Source organism: Numida meleagris, chromosome 7 (genome assembly GCF_002078875.1).
Source record: "Numida meleagris isolate 19003 breed g44 Domestic line chromosome 7, NumMel1.0, whole genome shotgun sequence".
In the NCBI taxonomy this organism is placed as follows: Eukaryota; Metazoa; Chordata; class Aves; order Galliformes; family Numididae; genus Numida; species Numida meleagris.
Genome location: NC_034415.1, coordinates 1,512,456 through 1,539,558, shown reverse-complemented (window position 1 = coordinate 1,539,558; position 27,103 = coordinate 1,512,456). Strand labels below are relative to the sequence as shown.

General features: G+C 41.0%; 2 protein-coding genes across 35 annotated transcripts in view; both read right to left on the bottom strand.

Annotated features, from left to right (window-relative positions):
* Positions 1 to 4,014, bottom strand: part of KIF14 (kinesin family member 14) — a 190,195-nt gene extending 186,181 nt beyond the window's left edge. For 26 of the 29 annotated variants that reach the window (XR_002441355.1, XR_002441365.1, XR_002441348.1 and 23 more), the window contains exons 1-2: positions 3,197 to 4,014; positions 94 to 1,265 (exon numbers count right to left, since the gene is read on the bottom strand). Coding sequence is in view for 6 of the 29 variants with exons in the window: in XM_021405429.1 (XP_021261104.1) it covers positions 94 to 1,178 (1,085 nt within the window). In the remaining 23 variants the exon portion in view is untranslated. Of the gene's footprint in view, positions 1 to 93; positions 1,266 to 2,714; positions 3,177 to 3,196 lie in introns of those variants that run through there. The other 3 variants (XM_021405425.1, XM_021405430.1, XM_021405426.1) reach the window with 3 other exon arrangements.
* Positions 4,153 to 27,007, bottom strand: DDX59 (DEAD-box helicase 59). 6 transcript variants are annotated; one of them, XM_021405434.1, is made up of 8 exons: positions 26,906 to 27,007; positions 10,848 to 11,670; positions 8,491 to 8,658; positions 7,843 to 7,932; positions 7,198 to 7,449; positions 6,172 to 6,324; positions 5,582 to 5,710; positions 4,153 to 4,492 (listed from the first exon to the last, which is right to left on the bottom strand). In XM_021405434.1, the coding sequence occupies exons 2-8, from the start codon at positions 11,664 to 11,666 to the stop codon at positions 4,229 to 4,231; spliced, it is 1,875 nt and encodes a 624-aa protein (XP_021261109.1). In that variant the 5' UTR covers positions 11,667 to 11,670; positions 26,906 to 27,007; the 3' UTR covers positions 4,153 to 4,228. The 6 variants fall into 6 exon arrangements, with proteins under 6 accessions (XP_021261109.1, XP_021261110.1, XP_021261111.1 ...); XM_021405435.1 differs by lacking the exon at positions 26,906 to 27,007 and adding an exon at positions 12,308 to 12,462; XM_021405436.1 differs by lacking the exon at positions 26,906 to 27,007 and adding an exon at positions 12,304 to 12,459.

Genomic DNA, 27,103 nt, shown 5'->3' with positions numbered 1-27,103 from the left:
GGCACTGCAAAGAGAATCAACGCTGTCCCAGCTGAAAACAGGGAAAATACAGAAGATATGAGGTAGCATCAGAAACAAGACTAGGATACGAACCTATTACTGAAAGGCCGCACACGCGCAGCTACAATGACTTTGCTGTTTTCTACTTTAAAAATATCTTTCTCAGTGCTGTTGCTCTCAGCTAGAGTTTCAGCATTCTCTTCTGCTTTTGCGCTTCTACCCACAGGAGAGCTGGTTTTCTTTTTTGACACAGCTGGAAGATTAACTGTTTGTTTACTTGAAGCAGATAAACATGACTTATCCTGAAAAGTGCTGTTCTTTGGTGTAAGCTTAAATCCTTCTGTCGAAGCTTTTGTTGGTGTCCTCGGTCTTTCCAAGCTGTTATGCTTTAACCATTGTAACCTTTGCTTTCCAGCCATTTTTTTTACATCATCATTTTCGTTCAGCTGCTCTCTTGATATCCTAGTAACAGATTTTGAGGTAGCTAGCTGTTCTGATATAGGAACTTCTTTTCGAAATTTTGCATCAGCAGCACTTGTCCTACATTTCAAGTGCATGGAGCCATCTTTTTCAACACTGCCAAACAAATCCTTGTAATTGGACTTACAATGCAACTTCGTAACTAGCTGACCCTCAGTCAACTTACAGCTTGGTTTAATATAATGCTTATCATTATTACTAATACTGGGTTGAAGTGCAATCTCATATTTTCTTCCTGCATCAGAGGCACTATTTTCTGCTCCAGGCACAGTACTCCCATTAATTTTACTCATTTCTACAGAGCCACTCTTCACACGCCTCTGCAGGGTAAGCCTTTTCTCCATTTGTGTATTTTCTGTGCTCTGTGATGGATTTTTATCAGATTGTTCACTACTTGATGCCAAATTTTTGCTTGTTCTAGTTCTCCTCTGGAGCGTTAACCTGTCTGGAGGTTTCACTCCAAGTGACGTGTCATCCACATTTTTACAGGCCGAAATCACATAGGTCCTATTTACTTCCTCAGTCTTTTTCTGGGAACATGACAGAAGACTGTCCTGGTCTTTTCCTGACACCTGCGATGCCAGATTCTGCCCCAACATTTTGCTGCTGGTTAAGGCGTTTTGTGAAGTAATCTTCTGCAAAGGCGTAGTACATTGTACCTCGAAGGACCCTGTTACAGAAACCGTGTAAATAGGCATTTTGTCTTCAAACAAGTTAACATCAGGATTATAGAAAATACATCTGCTTCCTGAAAGATTATATTTGGCTGCTTCTTCTCACGGAACCTGGAAAGATAAAGCAAGAATTTTATGATGTTTATTGTAGGAATGGGATGCTGTTTCTGCATTTGGAACTAGCAAGATAAGTACTTTATTTCATGGTCTCTTTATTTGTACTAACAATTCTTCCTGGGGTTCTCTTTACTTCATCGAGGGGAGGGGTCTCTGATTGTTCTCATCAATTGTCCATTAGATGAACTTCCACATCGGTGCATGCTTACTAAGTAGATGAAGTAATTATTAAGTACCAAGACTGCAGCTTTTGTATTTTAGACTAAAAACATACTGTAAGGCTATTCTGTTTTGCTAAGAGGCCCTCAGCAAAAGAACAGCAGGCTTATCAAATAGGAAAGAAGCCAGGGCCTCCACTCAAGGCCGAGTTGTCTCACTCTAGGACTGAGGGAAGAATGCAACATGCAGGCATCAGGATGCTCCCCTCTATCCTCCTTCCACACTTACCTCTATCCAAGGACAAACAGGTGTCCAGAAATAATGGCCGAGTGTTGAGTAAGCAAGTGTTAGAAGTTAATTAATTAGCAATACACATGCTTAGCTAGCAACAATTTACGTTTAACCAGTAACTTCATGTTCAGTTAACTGCTGGGAAGACCGTGAACCTCAAATACTCAGTCAATGAGGAACCAGGAGAGAAAAAGATAAGCATCAAGTAATAAGGCATAAAAGATGTAACACCGCTTTCTGCAGGCACTCCTGCTTGCAGGATGCCCACCATTGCAATTGTGAATAAAATCTGCTTTTATCAGAGATACTGTCCTGATAAATTATTTGGATATTTCCAACGTTATGACAAATGTGAGTTATGTTTCAGAGCATGGGCAACTCCTTCCACGTACTGCAGTAAATATATGTTCCTAGGCATCAGTAACAGTTGCATCCCCATCTTACATCCACCACTTAAATACTAATCCTATATTTGAGTGACTTTTCACCACCAGCAGGCTATTCAACCCCATTTACTGAGCTCTACCATTTGCTTCAGAAACACCAGAAAGCAGCAGCAATCAGTGCAACGACCAAACGTATTACTTAGTAACAAAGGTGACCATGGACATTTGTTCCAGGCGACTTCCAGTGATTCCTAAGCGAAGGGAATGTGAGGCCATGCCTCCATCACTCAGAACTACTCACACCTGCGGCATTTGACAACTGAGAGATACCAACAGAACACCAACATTATTAACAGTGAAACGCTGCAAACAAAGCGGATTCTTTCAGGATTCTGATTTACAATATGAAATGTAGTAACAGAAAAAAATAATAAAAAATTAAAATTAATAAAGATATCTGGTCCAAGATCTTATTTCGGAGCACTCTATTACATTCTCACATGGCAAAAGCGCAAGGTAATGAACCTAAGGGAGGGAAAAAAAACCTTTTCCACATTCAAAAACGTGGGAAGGTGTACCCATCCCACCTACACAGAAAAACACTCACTGGTGCACACGCGTAGTAGCACTGGGTTGTTACAAGCTCGCCATCAACCACCCCCTGCAGACCCATCAGCTGCTATCAGTTTACTAACAAGAAGCCATCCGCCTTTCCATTCTTTAAGAATTGCATCATTAGCAGAAAGAAAAAGCCAACGGTCGGCGGAAAGGGGAGCTCAAGCGATGAGGAAGCGTCAGGCTAAGCACTGCTCCAACGGAAGTTTCCTTTAACGCTGCACTTCAGAGCCAACAGCTTTCAGTGCGCGCTCACAACTCGCGCCATGCCCTCCAGCGCCCGCCCCTCAGCCCCGGGCCACGGTGGGAACGGGTGGGAACGGGTGGGAACGGCCGCTCGGCGGGCACCGCCTCCCTTCAGCCCGCAAGGCCGCCGCTCCCCGGCAACAGCCCGCTCCCCGCGGGCGGCCTCAAGGAGACCCATCCCCGCTCCCAGAGGGGAGCCCCGGCCCTCCCCTCGTCCGCCCCGCTCACCCGCCGCCTCGGCTCCACGCGCCCCGGCCGCGGCTCGCGCCCTCCTCCCACGCCGTTTGAATGTGCCGGGCCCGGGGGATTGGCTCGCGCCGGGAGCGGCGTCACAGGCGGGCGGGGCCGAGGCGGCCCGGGGCCTCCGAGCTCCTGGCAGGGCGGCCGGGCCGCGGAAAGCCGTCGCGGGGGCGCGGACAGTCCCGCGCGGTCCGGGCTCCCCTCGCGCAGCCCCTTCCTCCGCAGCACGGCGCTAAGCCAGGCTGCGCCTCGCAGCAACGGGACGTGGAGCACGCGGGGGAGCGCCGAACCGGTTCGTGGCATCTCCACAAGGAGTACAGTGTGATCTCCTCCTGAAGGCTAAAAACGTTTTATAAATTTACAAAGCAAACGCGTTGTAAGTACTGCGTTTATAATTACTATGCAACGGAATTAAAATGGAAAAGTTTTTAAAACGCCCAGCAGAGGGAGACCAAAGCCAAAGCAAGGGGAAAGGTACCAACCTGAGCTGTTTCTGCCGTATTTCGTCGTGCCGCAGCAATAGCCACAGGGCACAGAACACGGGACGCACGGTACCCCCCCATTTCGTACCAGCAACGGCAGCAGGAGCTTGCCACGTACCAGCTGTGACCAGCCTCCACCTGTGGATGATAAGGAGTAACACCAGCTATCCTAACACTTCCTACTACTTCTCTAAGTAACGCTATTTGGATAGCTTTGGTCTGCTTTCCTAGAAGAAAACCAGTGCCAGAGAAGGGCAAGAGTTAAATTTAAATGAGGAGTAAATAGATACGATCACTTACATATTTACTATAATGCTTCATGACAAAAGCAGATCTCTTCCTTAACTTACATGGTTTATCCCATTTCCCTACAACAAAGTTTTACTAACAGCCAGGTACTGCAAAAGATGAGATAAAAATGAGACTCCTTAGAAAAAGTACAGTTTTTTTTTAAAAAGGGAATACAGAGAGACATCAAAATTCCATGTTTATTTTTAATCACACTTTCATAACAATTACAAAGTTTTCTATACCTTTGTTACCTCTGAGAATTATTTTTGTCATGTTTTCTAATGATGTCCATAATGTTATCCCCCGTTACAAGGCTATTCTCCAATTGCTTAAGTCTCTGTTGTTCCCTTCTCTTTTGGTCATGAAGATATGGGGAATTAAGCAGCTGTGGGGGAAGAATAGTGCCTGTTGGTTTTACTCTCTTCACAACATCCCAGAAGAGTTTCTTGCTGTTGTTATTGATAAAAGTAATTGCAGTTCCACTGTGGCCCAGCCTCCCTGCTCTTCCAACCTGAAAAAGCAACAGCTCAGTTTAAGTTATTAAAGCTCAGTTTAATATCAAATATAATTTCCTTCTATCTCCTGATTTTCTGTCATAAAACACATTTGGATATTCAGGAACTAATGTAAATAACAATATCTTTATCTCATCCCCTATGCACAAAAATTCGATACGTTTTCTAAATTTGGGATATACTGATCTGAGCTTTATTTTAAATGCACCTTAAATTACCATTTGCTTATGGAACGTACCAGGAATCCAACACTGATACTGAGACTTATGACATAGCCTATAGGCACTCAAAGGTTTACAGTAAATCTTGTTCAAAAAAAAGTTTTTAAAATGTGACAGCAACACTACATACGTGTACCTTGTATTCTGTGCAGTATGTAAAAGTATCACCATATTAAAACCCCTTTACTTTCCATGTTCTCGTGACACAACTATTTCTCTATATTATCCAAAATGCTCAGAAAATTAGAAACTAAAAAGATTCTCTAATTATAAGAAGAAATAGTATTTTAGAACTAGCATAGTTTTGATATTTATTTACTACCTGCTTGAAACTTAAGTACAAAGATAATCGAAAAACAAAGAGGTGCACTGCAGTTAGTAACATGGCACACTTGAGGTTAGAAGGACATTCGGAAGTCATCCAGTCCAAACTCCTATCCCAAACAGGGCTAACCAAATTTATATCAGGTTGCTCGGGGCCTTGTCCTGCCGATTTGTGAATCTTCCCAAGGACAGAGATTCCACAACCACTCTGAGCAATTTGTTTCGCTGCCTTACCACTCTCTTCATGAAAATGATCTTCCCCTTTTATCTGGTCAGAATTTCCCCTGCAGCAAGTTGAGACAATGGTCTCTTAACCTTTCACAGCACATCTCCGAGAACAGTTTGGCTCTGTCTGCTCTGTAACCACCCATTATCACAGCAATTAAATCTACCCTTAGCCTTCTCTTCTCCAGCCCGAACAAGTCCACAACTCCCTCAAACACTCTTCATGTAAGAGAGAGAATTTCCCTAAGTGGATGTCAAATTTCAATATACTTTCCAAATAATACTTTGACAAATAACTGACACAATATTTTTTACCTGATGTACATATTCATCCATACTTGAAGGCATATCAAAATTTACTACCAGTTTGACATTGACAAGGTCAAGTCCTCGTCCAAGGACTCCAGTACTTACTATCACTTCATACTTCTCTTGAAGTAATCCCTGGTAGGGGAGGAAAAAAAAATACTTATTTTTTTCTTCATCTGTATTTCAAACATGAAATCCTATGTTGGATGTAACACTGACCAATGGGTTTATTCTATTACAGAAGACAGAAAGGATCCCTTGTATTCTTGATTTAAATAGGAGTATCATTTACGAAGAGCTAAAGAGAGACCAGATCCACGATTTTAATTATAACAGCATCAATTAAGGTTAAATGCATATTTAAATTCCTGTTTCAAAGCAAATAACCTAGGTAACAGTGTCCAGGATATATCTGCATTTAAAATGACCTCATCTGTAGGTTTACCTCGTCCCCCACCTCTCTCCTCTTTTCCTCCAGAAATACTCTGTATTTTACTGCAGAAAAACAGTAAACTCCGACCTAATTAACCCATTAAAAAAAAAAAAAAAGGCCATTTCATATCTATCAAGAACCTAAAACTTCAGGAGGCACAAACCTGTAATATGGCTGTTCTTTCCACCTGAGATTTTTCAGAATGCATAGATGTACATTGTAATCCTGTAATCTTATGAACAGCATCACTCAACAGATCCGCTCCTAGCTTGCAGTCCACAAATACCAACACTGGAGGCTTGAAGAGTTTCTTATCCTGTAAAATCAAACAGTTTATAGAAGAAGGTACCATGGTTTGCTGCTCATCATCAAGAATTCTGATTTGATCTCTGTTGCTCAATGTCTCTAGCGGTAAAACCCGTTTTAGATGAGTAAATATTCTTAAATTCCAGATAAGAAGCCAGAAGACACCAGCCATCAACACAATTTTATACATCATAAACATAAGACTTGTAAATTCAGAACCCAAGTTTATCTTAATAACATGCACATTTTAGAATTAGTAAGCTTTTTTCTTAAAGTTACATAATACTTCCGAATTTCTTTAAGTTCTGAAGTTCAGTTAAAATTGTTATTTATTTCTTGCATAACCTCAGCCAAGACTTGCCCCTTCCACCCCTTCCAGTATTCCTAAAATACACATAAGTAATTAAGGCCTGTAATATTCATATAAAGAAAATTCAAGAAAGTACTTCAATTAGCTTTCTTATTTGTTTTGTTTTTAATGACCTTTAAAATGACAAACCACTCCTAGGTCATAAGGCAGCTATGACAGTTTTAAAAAGACCTGTTCTTCCACCATTCACAGACGATCAATACAAATCTTTGGGGTGCCATTCTGCAAATCACCAAAAATATCAAAATTGTCATTTTTACCTTGGATCTAAGAACAGGAACATAGTCTGCTGCTGCACAGAGGGAGGTGTGAGTGGCAGGGGTGGAGTAATTCCTAAAATTGCCATTAACGTTCTCGCATTGCAGCACTATTGAAATAGTGCAGTAACATGCTTAACATCACCCCACCTCTTCACTGCATACAGATGAGAAATGAAGATGAGAACCTGACAGAGCTTTGGCAAGACACACAATTTTTTTATAAATTGTCTTATGAGAAAAACAGCACACTTACATTTAGTATTTCAAACAGTTTCTTCTTTTTAGACGGTTCTTCTACCCACAAAATAATCTGGCGAACATTGGAACATGGCAGATTCTTTTCTCCAATTGTTATTCTTACAAAATTGTGCAGAAGCTGATTTGCTAAGTGTTCAATACCCACTGGAATTGTGGCTGACACCAGTATGGTTTGATGATCATGAGAGATGTCTTCCAAAATACCCAACACTTGCTGCTGGAAACCCATTTTTAACATAGTATCCACCTAAGTAAAAAATAGTATATCTGTACCAGATTCCTCAATAAACAGCAGAAGCCTGAACTTGAACAGAAACATGAGCCACGGTGTGTATGATTGGCATATAGTAATCCAAATGCAGTAGAAACTTCAGTTAGAAGAAAAGCTATATAGGAAAATTAAAAATAACTGGTCTAGCAGCATTATCCTAGCTGTCAGATATGTAAGTCTTTTATAGCCAATAGAACATGCATTGTTCAAACATCTCTCGAATTGTTAAGGGTGAAATTTTCTCACAACAAACATATTTCATCTTTATAGTGAACATCCCGTATTTAATCATTTTGATAGGGCACCCACGATGACTCTCTACAAGGAACTCTGTATATGCAATATAGCCTTGAGAATTAACAAACTTACTTCATCCACTACTACAATTTTTATGCCATGCAGTCGAACAGAACTTTGCTTTAAAATCTCTAAAAGTCTTCCAGGTGTTGCTATTATAACCTGACAAAAGACAAAAAGATAAAAATTCTGTTAAAAGAGAGACGAATGTCCTAGAAAAAACTATAAAGTTACAGCACTGAGGTGAGACTGGTGATAATTAGTAAAATTACTTATGTTCAAATGAACCTTGAAGTTTGTATAGATTACTTAATTATGAAGCCTCAAAAAGAAACGAACTTCTTAGCAGTCTAATGGAAACTTCTAAATACCAGCAACGTAACCTAGTCTGCATTAAAAAAAAGAAATATTTTTGCTGTTATTGACAACCGTTTGTCTGAAAGAACGGCACGTTTCACTATTTGAAAATAGCAATAATGTGTGTGATTCTTTCCAAAACAACAACAACAAAAGCTATACTATGTTCAAGCCGAAATAAAATGTAAAGAAGTATGACTGTAACATCTCCAAGAGCTAACAATTATTTCTGTTGTTTACGCATACTTAGGAAAAACTCTGCATCTTTGCATATCCGCATATGTCAGCAGTCACATTCTTCTTTTCTGTCAATGCCATGAAAACACAACTCTCCAGATCATCTTTCCACACCGCACTCCTTACCTTGACACTTTGCTTGAGACGATGAAGCTGTGGTGGCAGTGGTAAACCTCCTACCAGGAGAACTGTTCTCATGTTTGGTAAACCAGCCATGAGCTCTTTAGCTTGTCTTTCTATCTGAATCGCTAACTCTCTTGTTGGTGCCAAAATAAGGGCAGATGGAGTTTCTGTCTAGAAAGGGAGATAAGAAATCTGTTGAACACAGAATTACTTTATTGTTAAATAAATAAATATATTGTCACAATATATTGTTATACTTTATAAAAAGCTTTCAAGATAACCTCTCCCAGTATTGAAATACAAAATATGTAGCATGGCTACTGTGGATACAGTTAGACTGCTAATACCCTTTCTATCTCAAGATGAAAGGTAGTAAAAAGATTACTGACAGTGAAAAAAAAAAAAAAAAGAAAACGCCCAGAAAGGAATCCAAGTGGTGTTTTGTGTTGTTTTTTTTTTTCCTTCATATTTTAGTTATTGCACTGAATTTACACAAGAATTCAGAATAAATTCCACACAAACTAAAACACAGGATGCTAGCTAAATCTAGAGAGACTGCGAAGATTTTAGAAATCTAGGTATTACAGGAACTTAATATTTCTCCTTATCATCTTACACACCACTGTAAGAAAATAAGTATTAGGCAAAGAAGACAAGGAGTGATAGGACCCATATACAGCTAAAACATCTCTCTGAAAATTTAAGAACAAAATCAACAACCCCTCTGACCCACTTACAATCAGCCAACCAGAGACTAAATACAAAATTGGTACTGTCTTCAAAGATATTTTTGTTCCCCATTAAGAGATCTTCAAATTATCACCTCACTGATACTTCCGCAAATCCAGAAAACACAAAATTACAGTACAGCAATTCCTCTCAGATAATAGTTTCTCAAATACAATTAATACACAGCAACAAAGTAAAAAGAATATAAGGTAAAACAGGAAAAATAAACAAAAAAAAACAAAGGCAGAATTACGGTCTAGCTCCAAGATGTGCTACTTCAGTAATACTGATCACAGATCATTTAGTACATCCTTCATCAAGTAAAGTTACAGCATGTATTGATACCTACACTGCAATTTCACATAATAGTTTTTTGGATAGTATCTGTTTCTTTCTGTTCTTCAACTGGAATATTTACAAATGACCAACAGCAGGAAGTGGTTCCTTTCCCACTGTATCTTCAGAGGAATTACACAGTCCAGAAGGACTTTGTTAAGCATAACACTTGCCAAGATGACAACAACTGAAAACTTACCACCACAATTAAAAGTATCTAAGCCAGGAAACGTCAAACATTATCTTATCACCAGATTTCCCTTATTTCTTAATGTATCATTTCTGTTACATTAAAATGAAAATTATTTTAAACAAAATACTTGTTTTACATATAAATTAACTTGTAAAGTATCCTCTAGACAGAAAACGAAAGAGATCATGTAGTGAAATTCATTGAGGCTCCGATTTTGTGCATATTATTATAAGCATACAACTGCCTTGCAGACTTTAAGGATAACCAGACAGAAGAGACACTGGAGTATAATACCGTTGTTCCTGTATAATGCTCCTGTATAACCCGCAGTGATATAATACTTTAAAGATTAAGAGTTACTTAGATGATCTTTAGATTAAGCGTTACTGAAATAAACTTTAGATTATTAATTTGAAATATATATGTATCTATCTATCTATAGAAAAAGACATATAAGCAGTATAAAATATCAAATAGAATCAGGTCTGAAATTTTCAGACTTCAAAATCTTCGAGTATAGCCACTAAAGCAATATGGAACAGATGCACAAGGTACAGAATACTATTTGCCATTATTTCTCATCATACATTCACATTCTTCTGAAGCAAAGACTTTCTTAACTGCTTTCTCCTCATTGATACTGCAAGAAGCTGTTTGTAAAGCTAGAGGATTTGAAGAATCATATAACCTGAAACTCCTGTAGTTGTCTGATGGTCAGCCAACCGTATTCCAACAGAAATTACCCCACGAAATCATACAAATGTCAAAAACCTCTTTCAGCCACCTGATGCATCAAGATCTAGTAACAACTACTCGCAAGACATCTGAAATTATTTTCTTTTCTATTTTAAGTCATGTAGGAAGCTGACATCAGAACTCAGCTACCTTTCTTAACAAATAGAAACTGTATATTACTTAATAGAGATGCCTTAGCGTTCAAAGTGCAAAATAATTGACAACCCTCCCCCACAAAGAACCAATGTTCATCAATCAAATAAATAACTTCAAATAAAAAAAGATTGCAATTACATTCTCAATTACACTCAAAATCCTGGAGACAAAGTTGCAAATCACTTTCTCTAAACATAAACCATTTCATTACCTCGTTCAAAACCTTCATAATAACAGGGAGTAGGAAGGCTGCTGTTTTTCCTGAGCCTGTGTCTGCACTAGCCACAATATCCCTCCCTAACAGTCCAACAGGGATCATTTGCATTTGGATGGGAGTTGGGACTTCATAGCCAGAATTCTTTAAATTACTGTTTAAAGTTTCAGGAAAACCACAGTGTTCAAACTCTATAATAGGTCTTGGAACTTGCTGGCCCTGAATTGCAATACCTAACTGCAGTTTAAGGTTCGCAACCTGCTCATCTCGCAAACCTAAAATAAAGGAGTGATCTTTGTAGAAATAAGGTGCGTTAAGCAGGTGAGTTTCTTCTTGAGATTCTCCTTTTGCGAGGTGATCAGATTTTAGCTTATCCTCCTTTTCTTGTACTTGTAGAAGGTGTTTGGCTTTACATTCCAAGCTACAAACATCTTCATCTGTTTTATCACATATATACTCTCCATAGCGACCACAGACAACACACACAGGTTCACCAGGCTCTGCCCAACGCTGGGATTTGCTGAAGGATTTTATGGGTTCTTCCGTAGAGCTATCTTCAGTGGTATTTTGGTTGTCTTTTCCTAAAGATGCATCAGGAACACCAAGATCTGATGAAACAGTGATGGGTTCCGTGCATTCTTGTACAACTTCATTCGAGTCGCAATTTGAAGTTTCTGTTCTAGCTGATTTGCAGTCTCGGAACTCAGTGTTCTCCTCTAACGAAGACCCTCCAGAAGACAATTTATTTTTCTTGGCCGTACAGCTTTTGTCCTTATCAGCACTCCTCTTGACTTTAACAGATCTCGGTAAAAACATGCTTCTGTACAGTAGAAAGAAAAGTTAGCTGTTAGAAACTTCTGCCACAGAGAAAAGCACAGAGCTGAGGAAATTTTCAACCTAGAAACCCACCCTCAATCAAGATACAGAAGCTGCCTCCTTTAAAAATTACCTTGGTTGTAGCAATGCCGACACAGGGCAGCGGCGCCCGGCTCGCCGTCACCGCCACCGCCCCGCTACCGGGCCCCGACTCACGCCCCGCAGCCGCCTCCGCTCTCAAAATGGCGGCTCGGCACAGGCACGGGCAGCGGCTGGGATCGCGGCAGCGACGGCACGGGACGGGCCGAGGGGAAGGGAGACGGGGAGCTGCGGCCGCAGCGATAGGCGGGGACAGAACGGAAGGCGGCCGCGCAGCGTGGCCGGACTGCTGCTCGCCTGGGGGAGCCCGGCCCGAGGCCCGGGACGGGACGGCCGCGTGGGAACCGGCGCCGCCTCCGCGCTCGGCTTCGTTCCGGAGGGCCGGGCCCCGCGGCTGGCGTCGGAGCGACGCTTACGCCCCGAGGCGCGGATGCCGCGAGCACACAGCAACCACTCGCACACGCGAGGGAAACATGCTATTACTGCGCCTCATGGAGGCGTAAGGTACGCGAGATAAATTCCTGACGCACGTATTTACCTACTTGCAGCACACGCAAGGGCACGATGACAGGGCTGTTCCTGTGCAGAGATCCCGGAAATTACTTTTATTAATTCCAGCAATAAAAAGGCACACTAATGTAGATCCAACCTAAGCCATTCAGTGATTCACATTACTTGTTATATCGCAATGGCGAACACCAGAATTTACCGCACTTCGCAAAAGGGCAGAAGAAACTTTCAGAAATGGCCCCAGCCCGTGTCCCGCTCCGCAGCACGGTGCGAGCCCGCTACGCCGCGCTCCTGGGAAGAAGCCCCACGGCCCGGCTGTGTGTCCGCACAGAAGGCCGAGGCTTCCAGCAGCCGACGCCGCTCCGGGCCTTCCCCAGAGCCCACGTCACCGGCAGGAGGCGAGCTAGCCACGCCGGCTGCTCCCGGCAGCGCCAGAGGCCTGCGGGCCCTCGGTGACTGCGCCTGCACCACTTGCAGGAGGTCCTGGTCTTCGCCACAAGCAAGCCCACCAGGGTACTCCCAGAGTAAAAGTACTCCCGAAGACCACAGATAAGGCGGGGCGTGGGAAAGACAGCTTGCTGGAAAGTGCCTAGGCTGCGGTAGTCCCAAGGCAGCCCAGGTCCTCCGAAACAGACTGTACCTTCCCTCCTTCCACCTCCGATACTAAGCCCATTAGAAATGGGCTAGTAATTAACACGTTCTTATTGGGCACTGATACCTTTTTTTAATCATCATTTTCCAGATGCACAAATTATTTTGTATTTTATAATATGACTGAATGCAGCAGTGGACTCGCAAACTCACACGTGCAAAAGAATTAACACATACTGACAGAGATTTACCACAACAGACTATTTCAGCTACTAAATTTACACCAACTTCTGCTAGACTAATGAAGATACTAGCTATAGGATCACATTGAAGTTAATTCCACTTAAATTATTAAAATACCGATAATTAAACTGTTAATCTAATTATCAATAATAAATATTATTCTTATTAAAGTATTGTTGATATTTAAGTATTCCACTTCTTGGTCTATTTTAAATGATACAAAAAAGATGTTTCCATATTTATTTGCGGCTTCTGTATCAAACCTACTGAAAGCAAGCGTAGCATCTTGGATTCCTGCCCGCAGTTCACTAGCAGCTATTTTGCCCTACAGTTTTTAACATCTCACAGCCATTCTTCAGAAGCACGAACCAACTTTTCAGTGCACTTGTGAACAGCAAAAAATTCAGTAACACAAGGCTGGATTAAATCAGAAGATCAAAATCTCTCTATTCCCAGGCATGCTAAGTTCAGAAGAAACAGGTGTTGGGCATGCTACATCAGAGATGATATCCCAAGCGTTTCCGAGAGCTGTGTGAGCGCAGCTCAGCCCTCCGCAGTGATACCTGCCAGAGTGACCCCTGTTAGCTGTACCTGCACCAGAGCACAGCCCACAGGCACCTCGCCAAGAATCTGGCTTCTTGGGTTCCACAGAGGCTTTCATTAAGAAATACATCCCTAAGGGTAAGACAAAACACTTTAGTAGAGTGCATTTTAAGCTTCCTTTGTAGCCAAAATATCCTCATGCAAAGTCTGAATTTGCCACGTGGGGTGAGCTCCCGGTGTGGGCTAACATACTGAGAATGGACTCAAATTCGAGTCAAAATAGAGACTAACACATCACTCCCTCCAGTGGGGAGTGTCAGCACTGACAAATCCAAGAATTAAAACGTGCCTCCAAAGAATACGTCATCACATACAGTAGCTTGGCATTTCCTTTATGCTATTTGACATCTCAATGTGTATCCTATATATCGTTCTTCTGAAACAACGAATTCTACAGCCTTAACTTTGGTTGTTAATGTCATAATTAATCAAGAGCAATACATTAATGATTATATCACTTAAAATGATTGCCCAAATTAAAAAAAAAAAGAGCACATCACAACACCTATACATGGAGTTACCAAATACCTGCTAGTTGGGAAGGGAGGATGTCTTTCCGTCCAAGCAACATAGAAATCAAAGCACGTTTACTTGGAGATTGGCCCCACACCCGCTCCACCTGATGCTACAAGAAACAAAATAACTTGGTTTCTTTCATATTTAAGGATTTGGAAGCCATTCTGCAGATTTGTAGGTAAGGTAGTAGAGTTGAGCAGCTCTAAGCTGAAGCACACTTAAAGAATAGTTGGGTGAATGACCCCACTGAGTCAATGACAGTCACTGACTCCACTGGTTTCTGAATTACAGCTCTAAAGGAACCACACAGGAAAAATCCAGATAATCTAAAAACAAATAATGGTGGCTAACCATTAACTAGTCAATTCTGCTAACATTCTATCAGTTGTCCTGATTTAGTACAGATGCTGAACACACTGCATTTATTCTGAGACCAGGCAGTAAACAGGCAACTCCTAAGGTTGATGAAAATAATCACCAAAAGAAGGCTTGGACTAAATTTTTTGGGCTTCCTGAGCATTCTTCATTTGGAGAGCCGCATTCTAAGGAGATATTGGATGATTAGTTTCTGCAGAAGTCTGTGGTAAACTTGGAATTAATAGAAATCTAATTAAACATCAGCACTTAAGGCATATTACTGAGCTGTGGGTTTGTTTGTTGTTTATTAAAAAAACATAAACAGGAGTCCCATCCTGAGTTCTGGCATTAAGTGCCAAATTCCCACAGGTGCAGAATGTCTTTATTTTTCTATGCTGTGTCAGATAAGAAGCAGGGATACCACCTATTTCTGCTATTTGCATTTGCTGTTTTTTTTTTTTTCTGTGATCAATTCTTTCTTCCTCTCTCAATGTTAAAGATCCAACTATTAGAATACAGTTCTTTAGGTGATTGTTTTATAGTTATTGTACTACAAGACCGAGATCTTTCTTTTCCATGATGTGACTGTTGTATTAACATAGATCCACAGAAGTCTTCTACCAAAGCCAAAATTCTCTCCTTGCACATGACTGTTTTTCTTTCTGTGAAAACCTCAAATCATTATGTTTGAAAGCTGCTTACCACTCCGCTATTTAGATTTGTGTTACAATTAATAAGGCTGGTTTAGAGCTGTATGAGATGGGCACCTATTCCAAAAACAAGATTAAACTCCCATGTCATGCACTTACTGAAATTAACCTTCCATTCTTCCCCCTATGGGGTCCCAGACAAATGGATGGGAGAAGAAAAGACACATGAGACAAGGGGAATCCCAAGTTTCAGCCTGCCAGATGACCTGTGTTTGCTGTGTGTTACCACCGCTGCCAGCTGCCACTCCTGGCTTTGGAAGCCACCGGAAGCTGCTATAAAATAGAGGAGCCTTCCAATGCTTGCACTTGCTGCTAGTGGCTGATTTGGCAGCTACAGAGCTCCAGAAGTCAAGTTCCAAAAGCTTCCTTTATGTCAGCCTTCACTGCTGCTCTGAGAGACTGCTAATGCTAGGCTCCAGCATACAGAATTTTAAATTTCTAAAATGTCACTCTGTACACGAAGTATTCAACGCACTCTTAATATTCACTTAAAAAAAAACCAATTTGTGGATAATTTTTTTCCACTGACTCACTCTGAACATTCATTTAGCAGTCTTGTGACTTATTTGGTATTAATTTCCCTAGCAGAGATCTTTGTCATATGCTACAAGACTCTGTATGCAACTGCTAAGGAAAATAGAGGATAAAAAAAAATTGTGACGTAGCTGACCAAAATGAATTCACACCTTCCGCTAACATCCTTTGCCAAAAGCACTGTAATGCAAGGTAGATACCCAGCTACTGAGTGGAACATTTGTCCATGACTTGTTAACAGAAAAGTATATCAGATTTCAAAAGGCAATACATTTTTTACTTTTGTTTATGTCCAAAATGCATGCATCAATTTTACTGTTCCTCCTCTAAAAGTGTTTCTTTCCTGTTTACTTTCCTTATGCACAGAAAAGAACAAGAAAGGAGACTGTTAACTTTCGCTATAGCTAACACTCCTTTTCTACTACTTTAGTAGAACTACTTTATTTTTCTGAAGATGTATTTCAGTATGGATAAAAATGCTACAATCAAGTCATTACAAAACCGGTACACTATTCAGATTTTATGGAGTTAAAAAACAGGTAAATCTGTGAAAATAGACCTTCCTTTTTTTCCCCCTGCCTTCATGAGTTACTATTAATCTGATCATATATTTTAATTAACTTTACCCTTGCACTTGGATATTCTCTCATGGCAAAAATGAACTGCCCTCCCAGGCAAATGCTACTGTATGATAAGTATGCAACAGTCATCCTAGGGAGATAGAGAAGCACAGACTTAAAAATGACAGAATAAAAGGTCTGAGCAACAAGTCTTCAAGTAATACCTACCTCCAGGCATAAAGCGCCAAGTACATGAGACAATAAAAGGCTTGAGTCTGTATTCCAATCCATGAATACTAACGCCCTGTGGATCAGTTTGAAGACGGACTGGGTAAACCATGAGATGACCAAGTCTGTGTAAATCCCAAAATGACCTTACTCTAGGCCTTAACAGTCCACCACTGAATGTTTGCCGTTTCAAAGCTTGGCTCTAATTACAGGTTTCTCCAGTTGCTTTTATTTACATGCTAAGAAACGCAGCTCAGACAAAACAACTGTGCTCCTAGTTCCATTCCAGCCAAATCAGTACTTGCTGGTACCAGCAGATTAGTCAAGAATATCCCCTCAAATCCAAACCTAAGAAGTAGAAATAACTAATCTGAAAACAGCTTCCAATCCATTCCCTCTTAAGTTAATCAAAATTCCCACCCACTTAAAAGTGGAAGACACTCAGAACACGGCTCGACTCCTCTGATCAGTCAGAGAATGGCATTCTACCAAATACCGGATCTTGTATGAATTTGTCGCGTAAGTATAGTTCTTGCATAGCTCTGCCAGAAAGAATACTATTAAATACAAATAGATTAATCACAAGTACTTTTCTCTTATGGGATATACCTGAACTCAGTAAGTGTAATTATGTTTTATTACATAAAGGAGAATGTTTTTTCTTTTAGGCTACACAAAACAGCAAGTACATACAAGGTGTGATAAAACTGAGGCCCTGAAAGCACTGAGTAAGTGAAAATAGCAATAAACAGCAACTACATAAGACTACAGATAACCCGAAGAGATGAGAACGTATCACTAAACGTTCAAGGAAATAAATCCTTTAAGCCTCTCAAGCTTTTTCTTCTATGAACCATTTGCAGTATTTATCAACTAGCAGTTACAAGCACTAAGCAGACAACCTTCCACTTCTCATGCCTTGTGGCACCAAGTTCCCTGTCTGCCATTTAATTGCGAGTTTCATGATCACAGACCTCTAAAGATGAAACAACAGATTTATCCTTCTGAAATTCAGCTGGTTTTCTAAATGTTGTTTACTATGAGAACATGCGGTCAGTGCATTAGCTCAGCTTGATAAAGCACAATAGCTATTAAAAAAGAAAGCAAGCTTAACAAATGCAGCCTCTCTCTCACTACCACACTTGAATAACTGCTCCCCTATGCTTTTTATTAGGAAGATTCAAAGAAAATGTCAGTAATGTTACAGCTGGTGACTCTAATACCAGAGGGTAGCAGGACAGAAGTAATGAATGCCTCCTTGTTAAGCAGTCTTGTTTGTACTGTTCCAAGCCAAGAGCTTTCCATGCAAACCCTATTTTTCTGGGATTTGCAACTTGACAGTAAAAAATTCCAGCATAATAACGCCTAGTTCAGAACAATTCAGATTACAAGTTTTAAAATATACTTCCAAATTTCAGAGTAAATTAAATCTATGCTAAAAAAGGTATACAATTCAGAATTTCATATATTTTTAGTTGTTATCTTGAATAAATTCTGTGATCAGCATTTCTGCACTCCAGACGATACATTTTCTAACCTTTTGGGTATTAAACAAGTCCAGAGAACTCCAATGAAAATGGAGAATTTTGTGCTGTATGCTCAAGTCTCTACTGACATGTATTTTCCTTGTAGGGAAAGCTGTATGAAATCCATACGAAGGACTCGTGGGATTCTACCTGCTAAACAATGCAGTGGATGAAATCTGTACTCATTCTCAAGACAAAGCAGCTGACTTGGGTGTAAGGATAGGTTGTGAAAAAACTGCCACAATAACACAGCGGTCTTACAAAACACAAACTTAGAATGTCCACATTAAAATGGTCTGGTTTAGTTTTGTTTAAATCAAACGAGTAAGAATTTTGAGCCATGAAAAAGTCCATTCTCAGCTTTCCAACTTCCTTTTTTGGCACAGGATCCATCAGAACAAGGTCATTCTGTACAGTTTCTTGCCAAAGCAACATTGTTTCATGTTGCAACTAGTAAGATACATAGAAATTACACTGTTACATGTTGCATCATGTAACAACACAGACTGAAGCTCAAGCTAAGGAAGCTCTATTCCAGGAAAAGACCGGCATCAAGAAGCAAGAAGGCTACAGCAGTTACCTGAGCACTGAGAAGAGCTGTGGAAACGTGGTGGCTTGTGCTGTGCCTAAGAGGAAGAAACCTTCCAGCAATTCAAAACTAAGAGAGGCAACAAAAATATACCAATCAATTATAAAATTGTTCTGAATATATCTCGCATATCATTGCAAGGGAAATTCTTGAATGAATAGAATGGGAAAATGTCACGACACAGAGTAGCAGTGAAATGTTTCTGTTCATTTTCTTGACTGGTTTGTTTTTTCCTCAGGGGGCTTTGCCTACAGCACATTAGCCCCCCGAATACCTCTACCTACCTTACAGTTTAGTGCAAATTAAAGCTAAGTAGGCACATGAAATAACAGTTCCTCTCAGATCATCCGTAATTCAGCCAAACGTGCGCTAAGGAAAAACTCTAGCCATGTTTCATCATTCCGGAGGACCCTATGAAATAGGGAATAGAGAATAGAGAGCGAAGCCACGGCTCTCATTCTCCTTCTGTTCAGCTTCAGAGTAAACTAAAGCTGCAGGGAAACAGCTCCCCCTGAAATTGATTTAAGTACTCGAAAATAGAGCATTACTGCACTATTCAACCTGAACAAGGAAAAAGTGTGGCTAGACAGACAAGAGACAAGTAGGAACAAAGAGTGCCTACCAGATCAGTGGGACTCAGAGCAAAAACAAAAGGCTTCATCTGCATTACCAACCCTGTCTGTTCTGCAAGAAGCCACAAACGCAGTCAGTGGTTATAAGAGGGAGTTGGCCCTGGGAAGCATGTCAGTATGTCTTCAATGATTAAAGAGCCAGCAGAAGTGCATCTCCATGCAGATGGCTCTTAATCATCTGTTGATACTCAGGAAACCTGCTCTCGAGCAGCAGCTAGGACATTTCTGTGGGACTCCGAAGTAATGAAATCAGAGCAATGTAATAATAGCAAAGCTTTATTTGCTACTGCTTGCCTACTATTACAGAAGCTAAAACATTGTAATTCTGACTCTGAAGCGATGTCATTCATCACACTGTTTTACATTTTCACCGGCCTCTGACTAGAGCATCTACAACCCAATACAACAAAATAATCTTTGTAATTCTTATTTTTCATCTTCTTGTTCTTAGGTGTCCCACCTCCAGTTCATCTCCTCTCTCAAAGAAGTCAAATAGTATTCCTAACTACTCTAGCACAATACCATTTAAGACCCTGGAAGTAAAAGGAAGAAAAGGTGACAGTGTGTCCTATACCTTGGATACACTTTCTTACTAAGCTGGTTTTTGTTTCCCTGGTTCTCTTCTCTGGTGACTATGACTTACTGCTCCTCCTAAAAGAGAACACAACAAGCTGGGTCAGAGACTCAAGCACTCAATTCCAGTAGATGCCCTGTGAATAGAGAACAACTCACTCAATTGAACAAGCTGGACCTGCATCAACATAAGAGTTAATTGCAATATCTGTTTTGTTACCTTACATACTCCAATCAGTAAATTGCTTCCTTTCTGTTAAACACAGGGAGGAAAGCAGGAAAGAGCTTGCCACACACAAGAGCTGTCAGACCAAAGGAAAGCCAATAGGTATATACCCCGTCAACTCCCCTTTCTAGTCCTTATTTCCAGGGATTACTTCTGTTGCATCATGTAACAATTCCCTTGATTGAAGGTAATGCCTACAGGCACACTCTCACCCTGGCTGCTGCTTCACTAGTCTAGTAAATTACCACCTGTAAGGACTGTACTGTGTCTGTTAAGACAAAGCCTATGTGAGGGATTATGAAGATCTGTGCAGAAGTAAGCGTCCCAGATGTTCTTTGTCTGGCTCAGACATCTCCCAGAGCAGTGATCACCACGAGGGCTCAAGTCTTCCTTAGAAAGCAAGTTTCAGCCTGCTTGCCCCCTTCCTTCATCTTCATTCAACTATACTGGCTACTATCAAGAGAGGGCTCCGTTTCTGACACCCTCGATTATGACTGCCACTTCCATTCTTTGTGCTAACAAGTGAAACCATCTCTGCTCCCTGCCTAGGTAAGACAGCTGAGAAAATGCCCTGTGCATCAACACACACTATGTGGCAACAGAGCAACCCAGCCACTAGTCATTGAAGGGCAGCTGAGGAAGAACAAGTTCATAGGTACCAGGGTGGACCAGCTGATGAGAAACCAAAATAAAAAATGCAGCCATTTTAACTTTTCCTAAACAAATGGGTCCTCTGTTATAAAGGTAGTAAATGAAAATTACTATAGGGTAATATTCACACACAGCTTTAAAAAAAGGCGTCAAGTAGAAAAGCATAATTATTGATATTAATAAACGGACAAAGAACTGAGCTCTGCAATTCTTAAATGAGGAAAATCCTATTAGAACCAGCACGTGCTTCAGCTGGAGAAGGCCTAGATTAGTGACTACAGTAACAGACTAGAATATACAATAGATGTGCAACAAAAATTTCTAATTCTAGCCATTTCCAATAAAATCCTATAGGTGCTATAGTAAGGGTGAGGTCAAAACCTCCTTAAAATTATGGTTATTCAGATAAATACAAAAAGCAATTTATGAAACACTTAACAATAGATGCTGCCACAAAATCACAGACCAAGTGCAATACGGGAGTCACGTGACTGGATGGTCTTTAAGGTGCAGGGGCTGCACGCTGCTGGGTGGGTAAAAGGGAAACGACAGAAGGAAAAGCAGAAATAGTACAGAAGCCTTAAAGAAAACAGCAAAGTTACAGCAAACTGTTACAGGCAGTATTTAAAAAAAATCTAACCATACACAGCAGTGCAAAAGACATGACAAAGTAACTCTTCTGTACTGATTTCAAGAAAACATGACTTTATGTGCCTTCTCGGTAAGTGAACGGCTGAAACAAAATGATCTACCCAATCCATTATCAATCTTTCAAGCTGTGGGAAACCAAGTGAAGGACATTAGCTACTGGAAAACCAGTCAGGCTGGGGTGTAACAAATGAGGATGTAAGCATCCAGAACTGTTGACCGGTAGATAAAATGATTACATGAAGGTTAACCATAGCAGCGAAGAATAAACAAGTGAGGACAGAATAACCAGAGAGATGGATAAATCTTCTGTAGTTAATCTCTCTTTTGAGACTTTCTAGAGTAAAGAAATCATCCAGGTTATTTCTTCAAAAACACATACTCTGCGAGGCACCCTTGATCCAGAAAAACAATTTTGTACACAATTGAATTTACTCATGCCTTTAGCAGCAGTGATTTCAAAAGGGAACTACACATACGATTAACCTTAAAAATCTTTTTTGTTGCCAAGTTTTTATTACTAAATATGATATACATACATTTAGTTTGAGGCGACTATTAAAATAATTGTTGTTCTTTCCATGTTTCTAATATATATTGAAATAGGAGTGTCTTTAAATCTAGTTGTTTTACATGAGGCTTTGCTATCCTACACATTTTTGGGTATTGAAAATATTTTCAAATTAACTGTAAGGTACACATCTTTAAAGCTACTTTGAAAATATAAACAAACTAAGTTATGGCCAAAGATAATTAAATGCAGCAGAATTCTACATACTCAGATTGCGAGGAATTTACTACGTATGCATAATCAAAATCTCCAATAACATCAAGGGTCACTGTATAAATGCAGGGATACAACACAAATCTTTGTGAAACACACTTTCCATGGCCACTTTTTTAACAGCGTGCCAGCTATTAATACCTGTTCCCTAAAGTAAACATCACAGATCCTCAGGAACACGCAATTTCTCCATAAGTTAAGGGAAACTGAGAAACTGCCTCAAAATCAATAAATTAGAAGATGATGTTTTGAAGAAAATAAATAGAATTGAAAAGCCTTATCAGGCAGTTCCTGTGCTATTTCCTTTACTTTTTCCTCTTCACCACCTTTACTGCAATCCCTTCCAAAAAAGTAATTCTGTTGCAATTAAAGGGCACGAGAATTTTCCTGTTCTAATGGAGCATTCAGACACACATAGGCTTCATTGGAAACTGAAAGCAGAGCCAAAAGATGGAAAACTGAAGTCTACTCATGCTCAACCAATAAACACAAGCATGCTTCAAACAAATGACCTCTTATGAGCATTCACCTATTTCTGCATATACAGAAGCAGACTGAGAAGGAAAAAAAAAACAGCCAGCCACTTCAATGGAGTATAATGCAACAGGAACAAGTGCACAGTTTATTTTCATTCAGACTCTCTGAAAAAAACCCTTCCTGATTTAAACTTCTTACACCTGAATACACAATTAAAACACTAGAGTCACATCCATTTTACCCTGAACTGCAGTACAAATAAAGCATTATCTAACAGCTATCATTATGGTAATAACATTGCATTTTATTGTTGTATGAAGCCTTTCTGAATGTAAATTTTCCACCATAAATTTATTTTACAGTGTAGCTAAGTTGCCTCAAGACTTCTAAAGTAACACTCATGAAATCATGCTTAGGATTTTCCTCAGGATGTTGGGCATACATTTAGATGGTCACGAGGGAAATAGATATCTCTTACTGAAAAAGGGCAACATCTATTTCACATGTTTTAAAATTTACAATAAAAAAATTAAGTTATACAGACAACCTGAAAGTAGCGGAAAGTCAAAGAGAAAATACTAGACTCAAGGAGTACTACCCTAAAAGAAAAATTACCTAAAAATACCTGGTAAAAGTACAATTCTAAGAGACGAACAGAACTTCAAAAGCTGCCAATGTAGAAAGCAAACAAGAAAAAAAAAACCACCCTTGGAAAAGACACCAAAGGAACTAGAGAAAAGAGAACAAAAGAGAACAAACCAACCAAACAAACACCAAGCAAGCTGAAAGTTTTCTCTTTGACTACAAATTAAAAGAAGACGAAAAACACAAGTTATGTAACCATTTTTGTACTTCTGTATCATCCTAAAACAGGAAAAACACACTCCTCCACAAAATCATGCATTGGGAAAACCCATAGTTTGCAGAAACTGCATAGATATATTGTAGCGGAAATGCTAAGTCAGGGCTGAAGCAGTGATTGAGCACCTGCTGGGAAGGCAGGGCCAACCCAGGGGAGCTCAGGTGCATGCAATGCCCCTGAGTGACCAGAAGGGGTGGAGCCAGGATCCACCCTTTCCTAGACCTCATTTAAGGGTTGGCAGTAGAGGCAAGTGTACCTTATTAGAGATCCCTAGATATCTCTGGCTTTCTAAGGGTAAGCAGCTTCTTTTCTTTTTTTCTTTAGTTACTGCATTTGGGTTTATTCTCACTAGGTATAGTCTGGGATTTTGCTGCCTCACTATTGTTGCTGTGCTTTCCATTATATTAAAGCATTACATGTATATATCAGTGATGTTATCAAATAACCTTAATAATTTAAGCAATCATTCACACTAATTATTATTTATGAAAAATCATTTTTTCTGACTTTTCTCAGTCTGACACTTTTTATGATCACTCATGAAGTAACACCAAAAAGCTAGCATATCAGTGACTTTATTTCAAAAATCATCCTTAGGTTACAATATTTACCTTAAAACTATCTATAGATCATGCTTTCAGTCTGATACCTGTCCAAAGCCTCCTGAAGTCACCAAGCATGTTACTTAAGGAGTGAGGACAGATGTGGTTGCTCCTTGATCTTTGTTATTCTAAGCTGTGTGTACTGTCACTGCTAGGGGACACAGAGCGTGCTTCTCACTACAGCTATTTCTGTCTTCACCAGTGGAACCTCCGGAAGAGAGAACGAAAAGGTGAAAGCGTTTTACACAGAGGAATGTCAGAGTGGTAATAAAAGATAACATCCCTATGGTGTTATTTCCAGCCTTTTTTTTCTTCATCAGGGCTGAAGCATTATGTGCTGGAACAGTTCCTGCGAACTGCTGTGTTTAGGATTTCTCCTAATACAATAGTTTAAGCCAGCTGTCACTAGCTGGTATTACTGATTTAAAACACTTTATCATACAGTACTATGAAATAAGAAATTATGCATGAGGTCTTAGTCCAGCCTAATCATTCCCTAATCTTGTGCTAGCCCCAGTTTAGTCTAAGGGAATTTACCCTAGACAAAGCTTCTTTGGAAGGCACAAGAATCTTGAAACAAGTGAGAAAGCAGAGGTTTAAAACGGTTGGTCAAAGTTTGTTCCGCACTCTCCCAAAGTTGTGACTACTGGCAACAACCTTCTCCCACAATGTTATTCTTAACTTCACGGTCATACCCGGCACTGTTGCCTCACACTGACAACAGACTCAGTGTAAGTGACCAGACACATGACAGTGAAGGATAAGGTCTAAGGTATAGTTAGAGGGTAAAACTAGTCAAGTGGGTTTCTAATCCGGGGTAGAGGGAGGGAGAACAAAGGAAAGAGAAAGAAAAATAGCCCGGGAGCTGCTTCTTTTAGTTCTTAATACTTTGTCTTTCCACTTGGAATAAATGTTAAATCATAAAATACTTTGCAACAGAAAGATGATGTACAGAAGAGATCACTGCTATTTAAAATATTGTAAGATGAATAAACAGAGCAGAAGGAGATGAGCCCTCCCTCTGTTGCTTCTGTCCCTTCTCGACAGTTGAAGTAAACTTGAATCACTTTCCACGTTGACCGCTGTTACCTTTGACAATGCAGTGAGCAACATCACATTTTGGCATGTTTGCCGAAGTAGAACTGGCACAAGCAACTAGTGCTGACGTTTTCTTTTTCACTCACAAACGCTTTATATTCACATACTAACTTTTAAGAGCACTGAGTAAGTTGAAAACATTTATATTAGTTACCACAGCATTTTTTTAGACTTTATTCTGCAAATGTGAATAGATGCCACTAGTGTAAAGTCTGCATCCACACAAATTTTCACACTTAGATTGGTAGTACTCTCCATACATATACCTATCCACAAAGGTCTCTGCTTTCAGTTGTTTTAAAATGAAATTTAGTTGGTTTTTTTTTGTAAATGTGAAGGAAGGAGGGACTCAGGTCTACAACATTTTAGAACAACACTTTTTTTTTTTTTAGCAGTTTAGGGTAAAAGTCACTATAGTGCGTAATATGATATAGGTACACATGTTGTTGTGCAAGTGAATTGGAACAGATGACAAATCCAGGGGGCCGTTAAACACAACTATCCTTCCTTATTTGGATTACGCAGCATTTTGTAGAAGAGGGGGGAAAAAAACAGCTTTTTTTTCTGATTTTGTAGTGTTTACTTGGTGATATTATAAATTCTTGAAGCGGATCCATACCCATCATACCTAAGTGATGGCCTCAGAGTTTTCACAAACATGTTCCTGCAAGTCAACCTGATTTCCAGGCGTTTCCTTAGTCACACAAGAAGCAAGCGAGCTGGAATCTGGGAATATGTTTCTTTTCCAGGTCTGACCCCACTGGGGGTTTTAAAGCTCGTTAATTCCAGGTCTTTGTTCTTACTTATACAGAAAGAATGAATCTACCTTTCTAGAAGCAATGTTAAAAATAACAAAAAAGAATTTGTGTCACATAATTTCTGAGGTGTATTTAAAAAAAAAAAAAAAAAAAAGGAAAGCATGCAGGTACAGGTTTGACTCCAGTTGTTGAAAGCTAAGCCTATGCTTCTCATGCATACGGAGTACTTTCCAAAGCCACACCTGCACGTGGGGTTCTTCCCATTTCCTATTGCGGGAATTCCACCCTTCCGTCAGGGAACCGAGCAGCCTCATAACCAAGGCAATGCATCGTTACGCACGGTACGTGCCAGACGCGCACGTAACGCGCAGCAGTGGGACGCGAAGCGCAATTTAAACGCAAAGACGTAACCGTTTGCAGAAAGCGTCATGTGAATACCTCAGAGCCCCGCGCTCAGGCTGTGCCTGAAGGCGGCCAACGCGCGGGGCCGGGGGTGCTGCGCCAGCCCGTGCCGCTCGCTGCTGTCAGGAGCCGCCCCTCCAGAGACCCCAAGGACTCAGAGCGAGAACGGCCCCGCCACAGAAAGGCCACGCACTTCGGCCGGGCCCGCACCGCCCACCGCCGCTTCCCGCGCAGCCGCTTTCCTTCTCTCACTGCCCGGAGGCCGGCCCTGAGGAAGCCGCGGCTCCATCGCCCCCTCAGCAGCGCGCCCCGCTCGGCCAAGCCCTTCCCTGCTCAGAGCCGCAGCGGTGAAGCCCCTCCCGCCCCGCTACGAAGAGCGCCGGGCAGGCCCCGCGGCCAGGAACCACCGCCCTGTCTTTTCCTTTTCTCGCAGCCCGACGCCGCCAGGCTCCCCCCTTACCGCCGGGCCGCGCTCCGCCCTCGCCGCCTCCGCCCGGGGCGCGGGCTCGGCCCGGCGCCAGAACCGCCCCTTGCGGGAGGCGCGCCCACGTGACCGCGCGTTCCCGCCCCATCCCGAGCGAGCAGGCGGCGGCGGCGGCCGTGGTGGCGTCGGCGCACGCGCGGCCGAGCGTCTCCCGTCCAGTGCGGCAGCTGCGGG

Excerpts from the sequence above, each read along its gene's own strand:
- DDX59 (XM_021405434.1), bottom strand. The coding sequence starts at position 11,666 with ATGTTTTTACCGAGATCTGTTAAAGTCAAGAGGAGTGCTGATAAGGAC. Across the intron at positions 5,711-6,171 it reads AAAGAACAGCCATATTACAG|GGATTACTTCAAGAGAAGTA; the intron begins GTTTGTGCCTCC and ends CTCCCCTACCAG. Across the intron at positions 4,493-5,581 it reads TGGATGAATATGTACATCAG|GTTGGAAGAGCAGGGAGGCT; the intron begins GTAAAAAATATT and ends TTGCTTTTTCAG.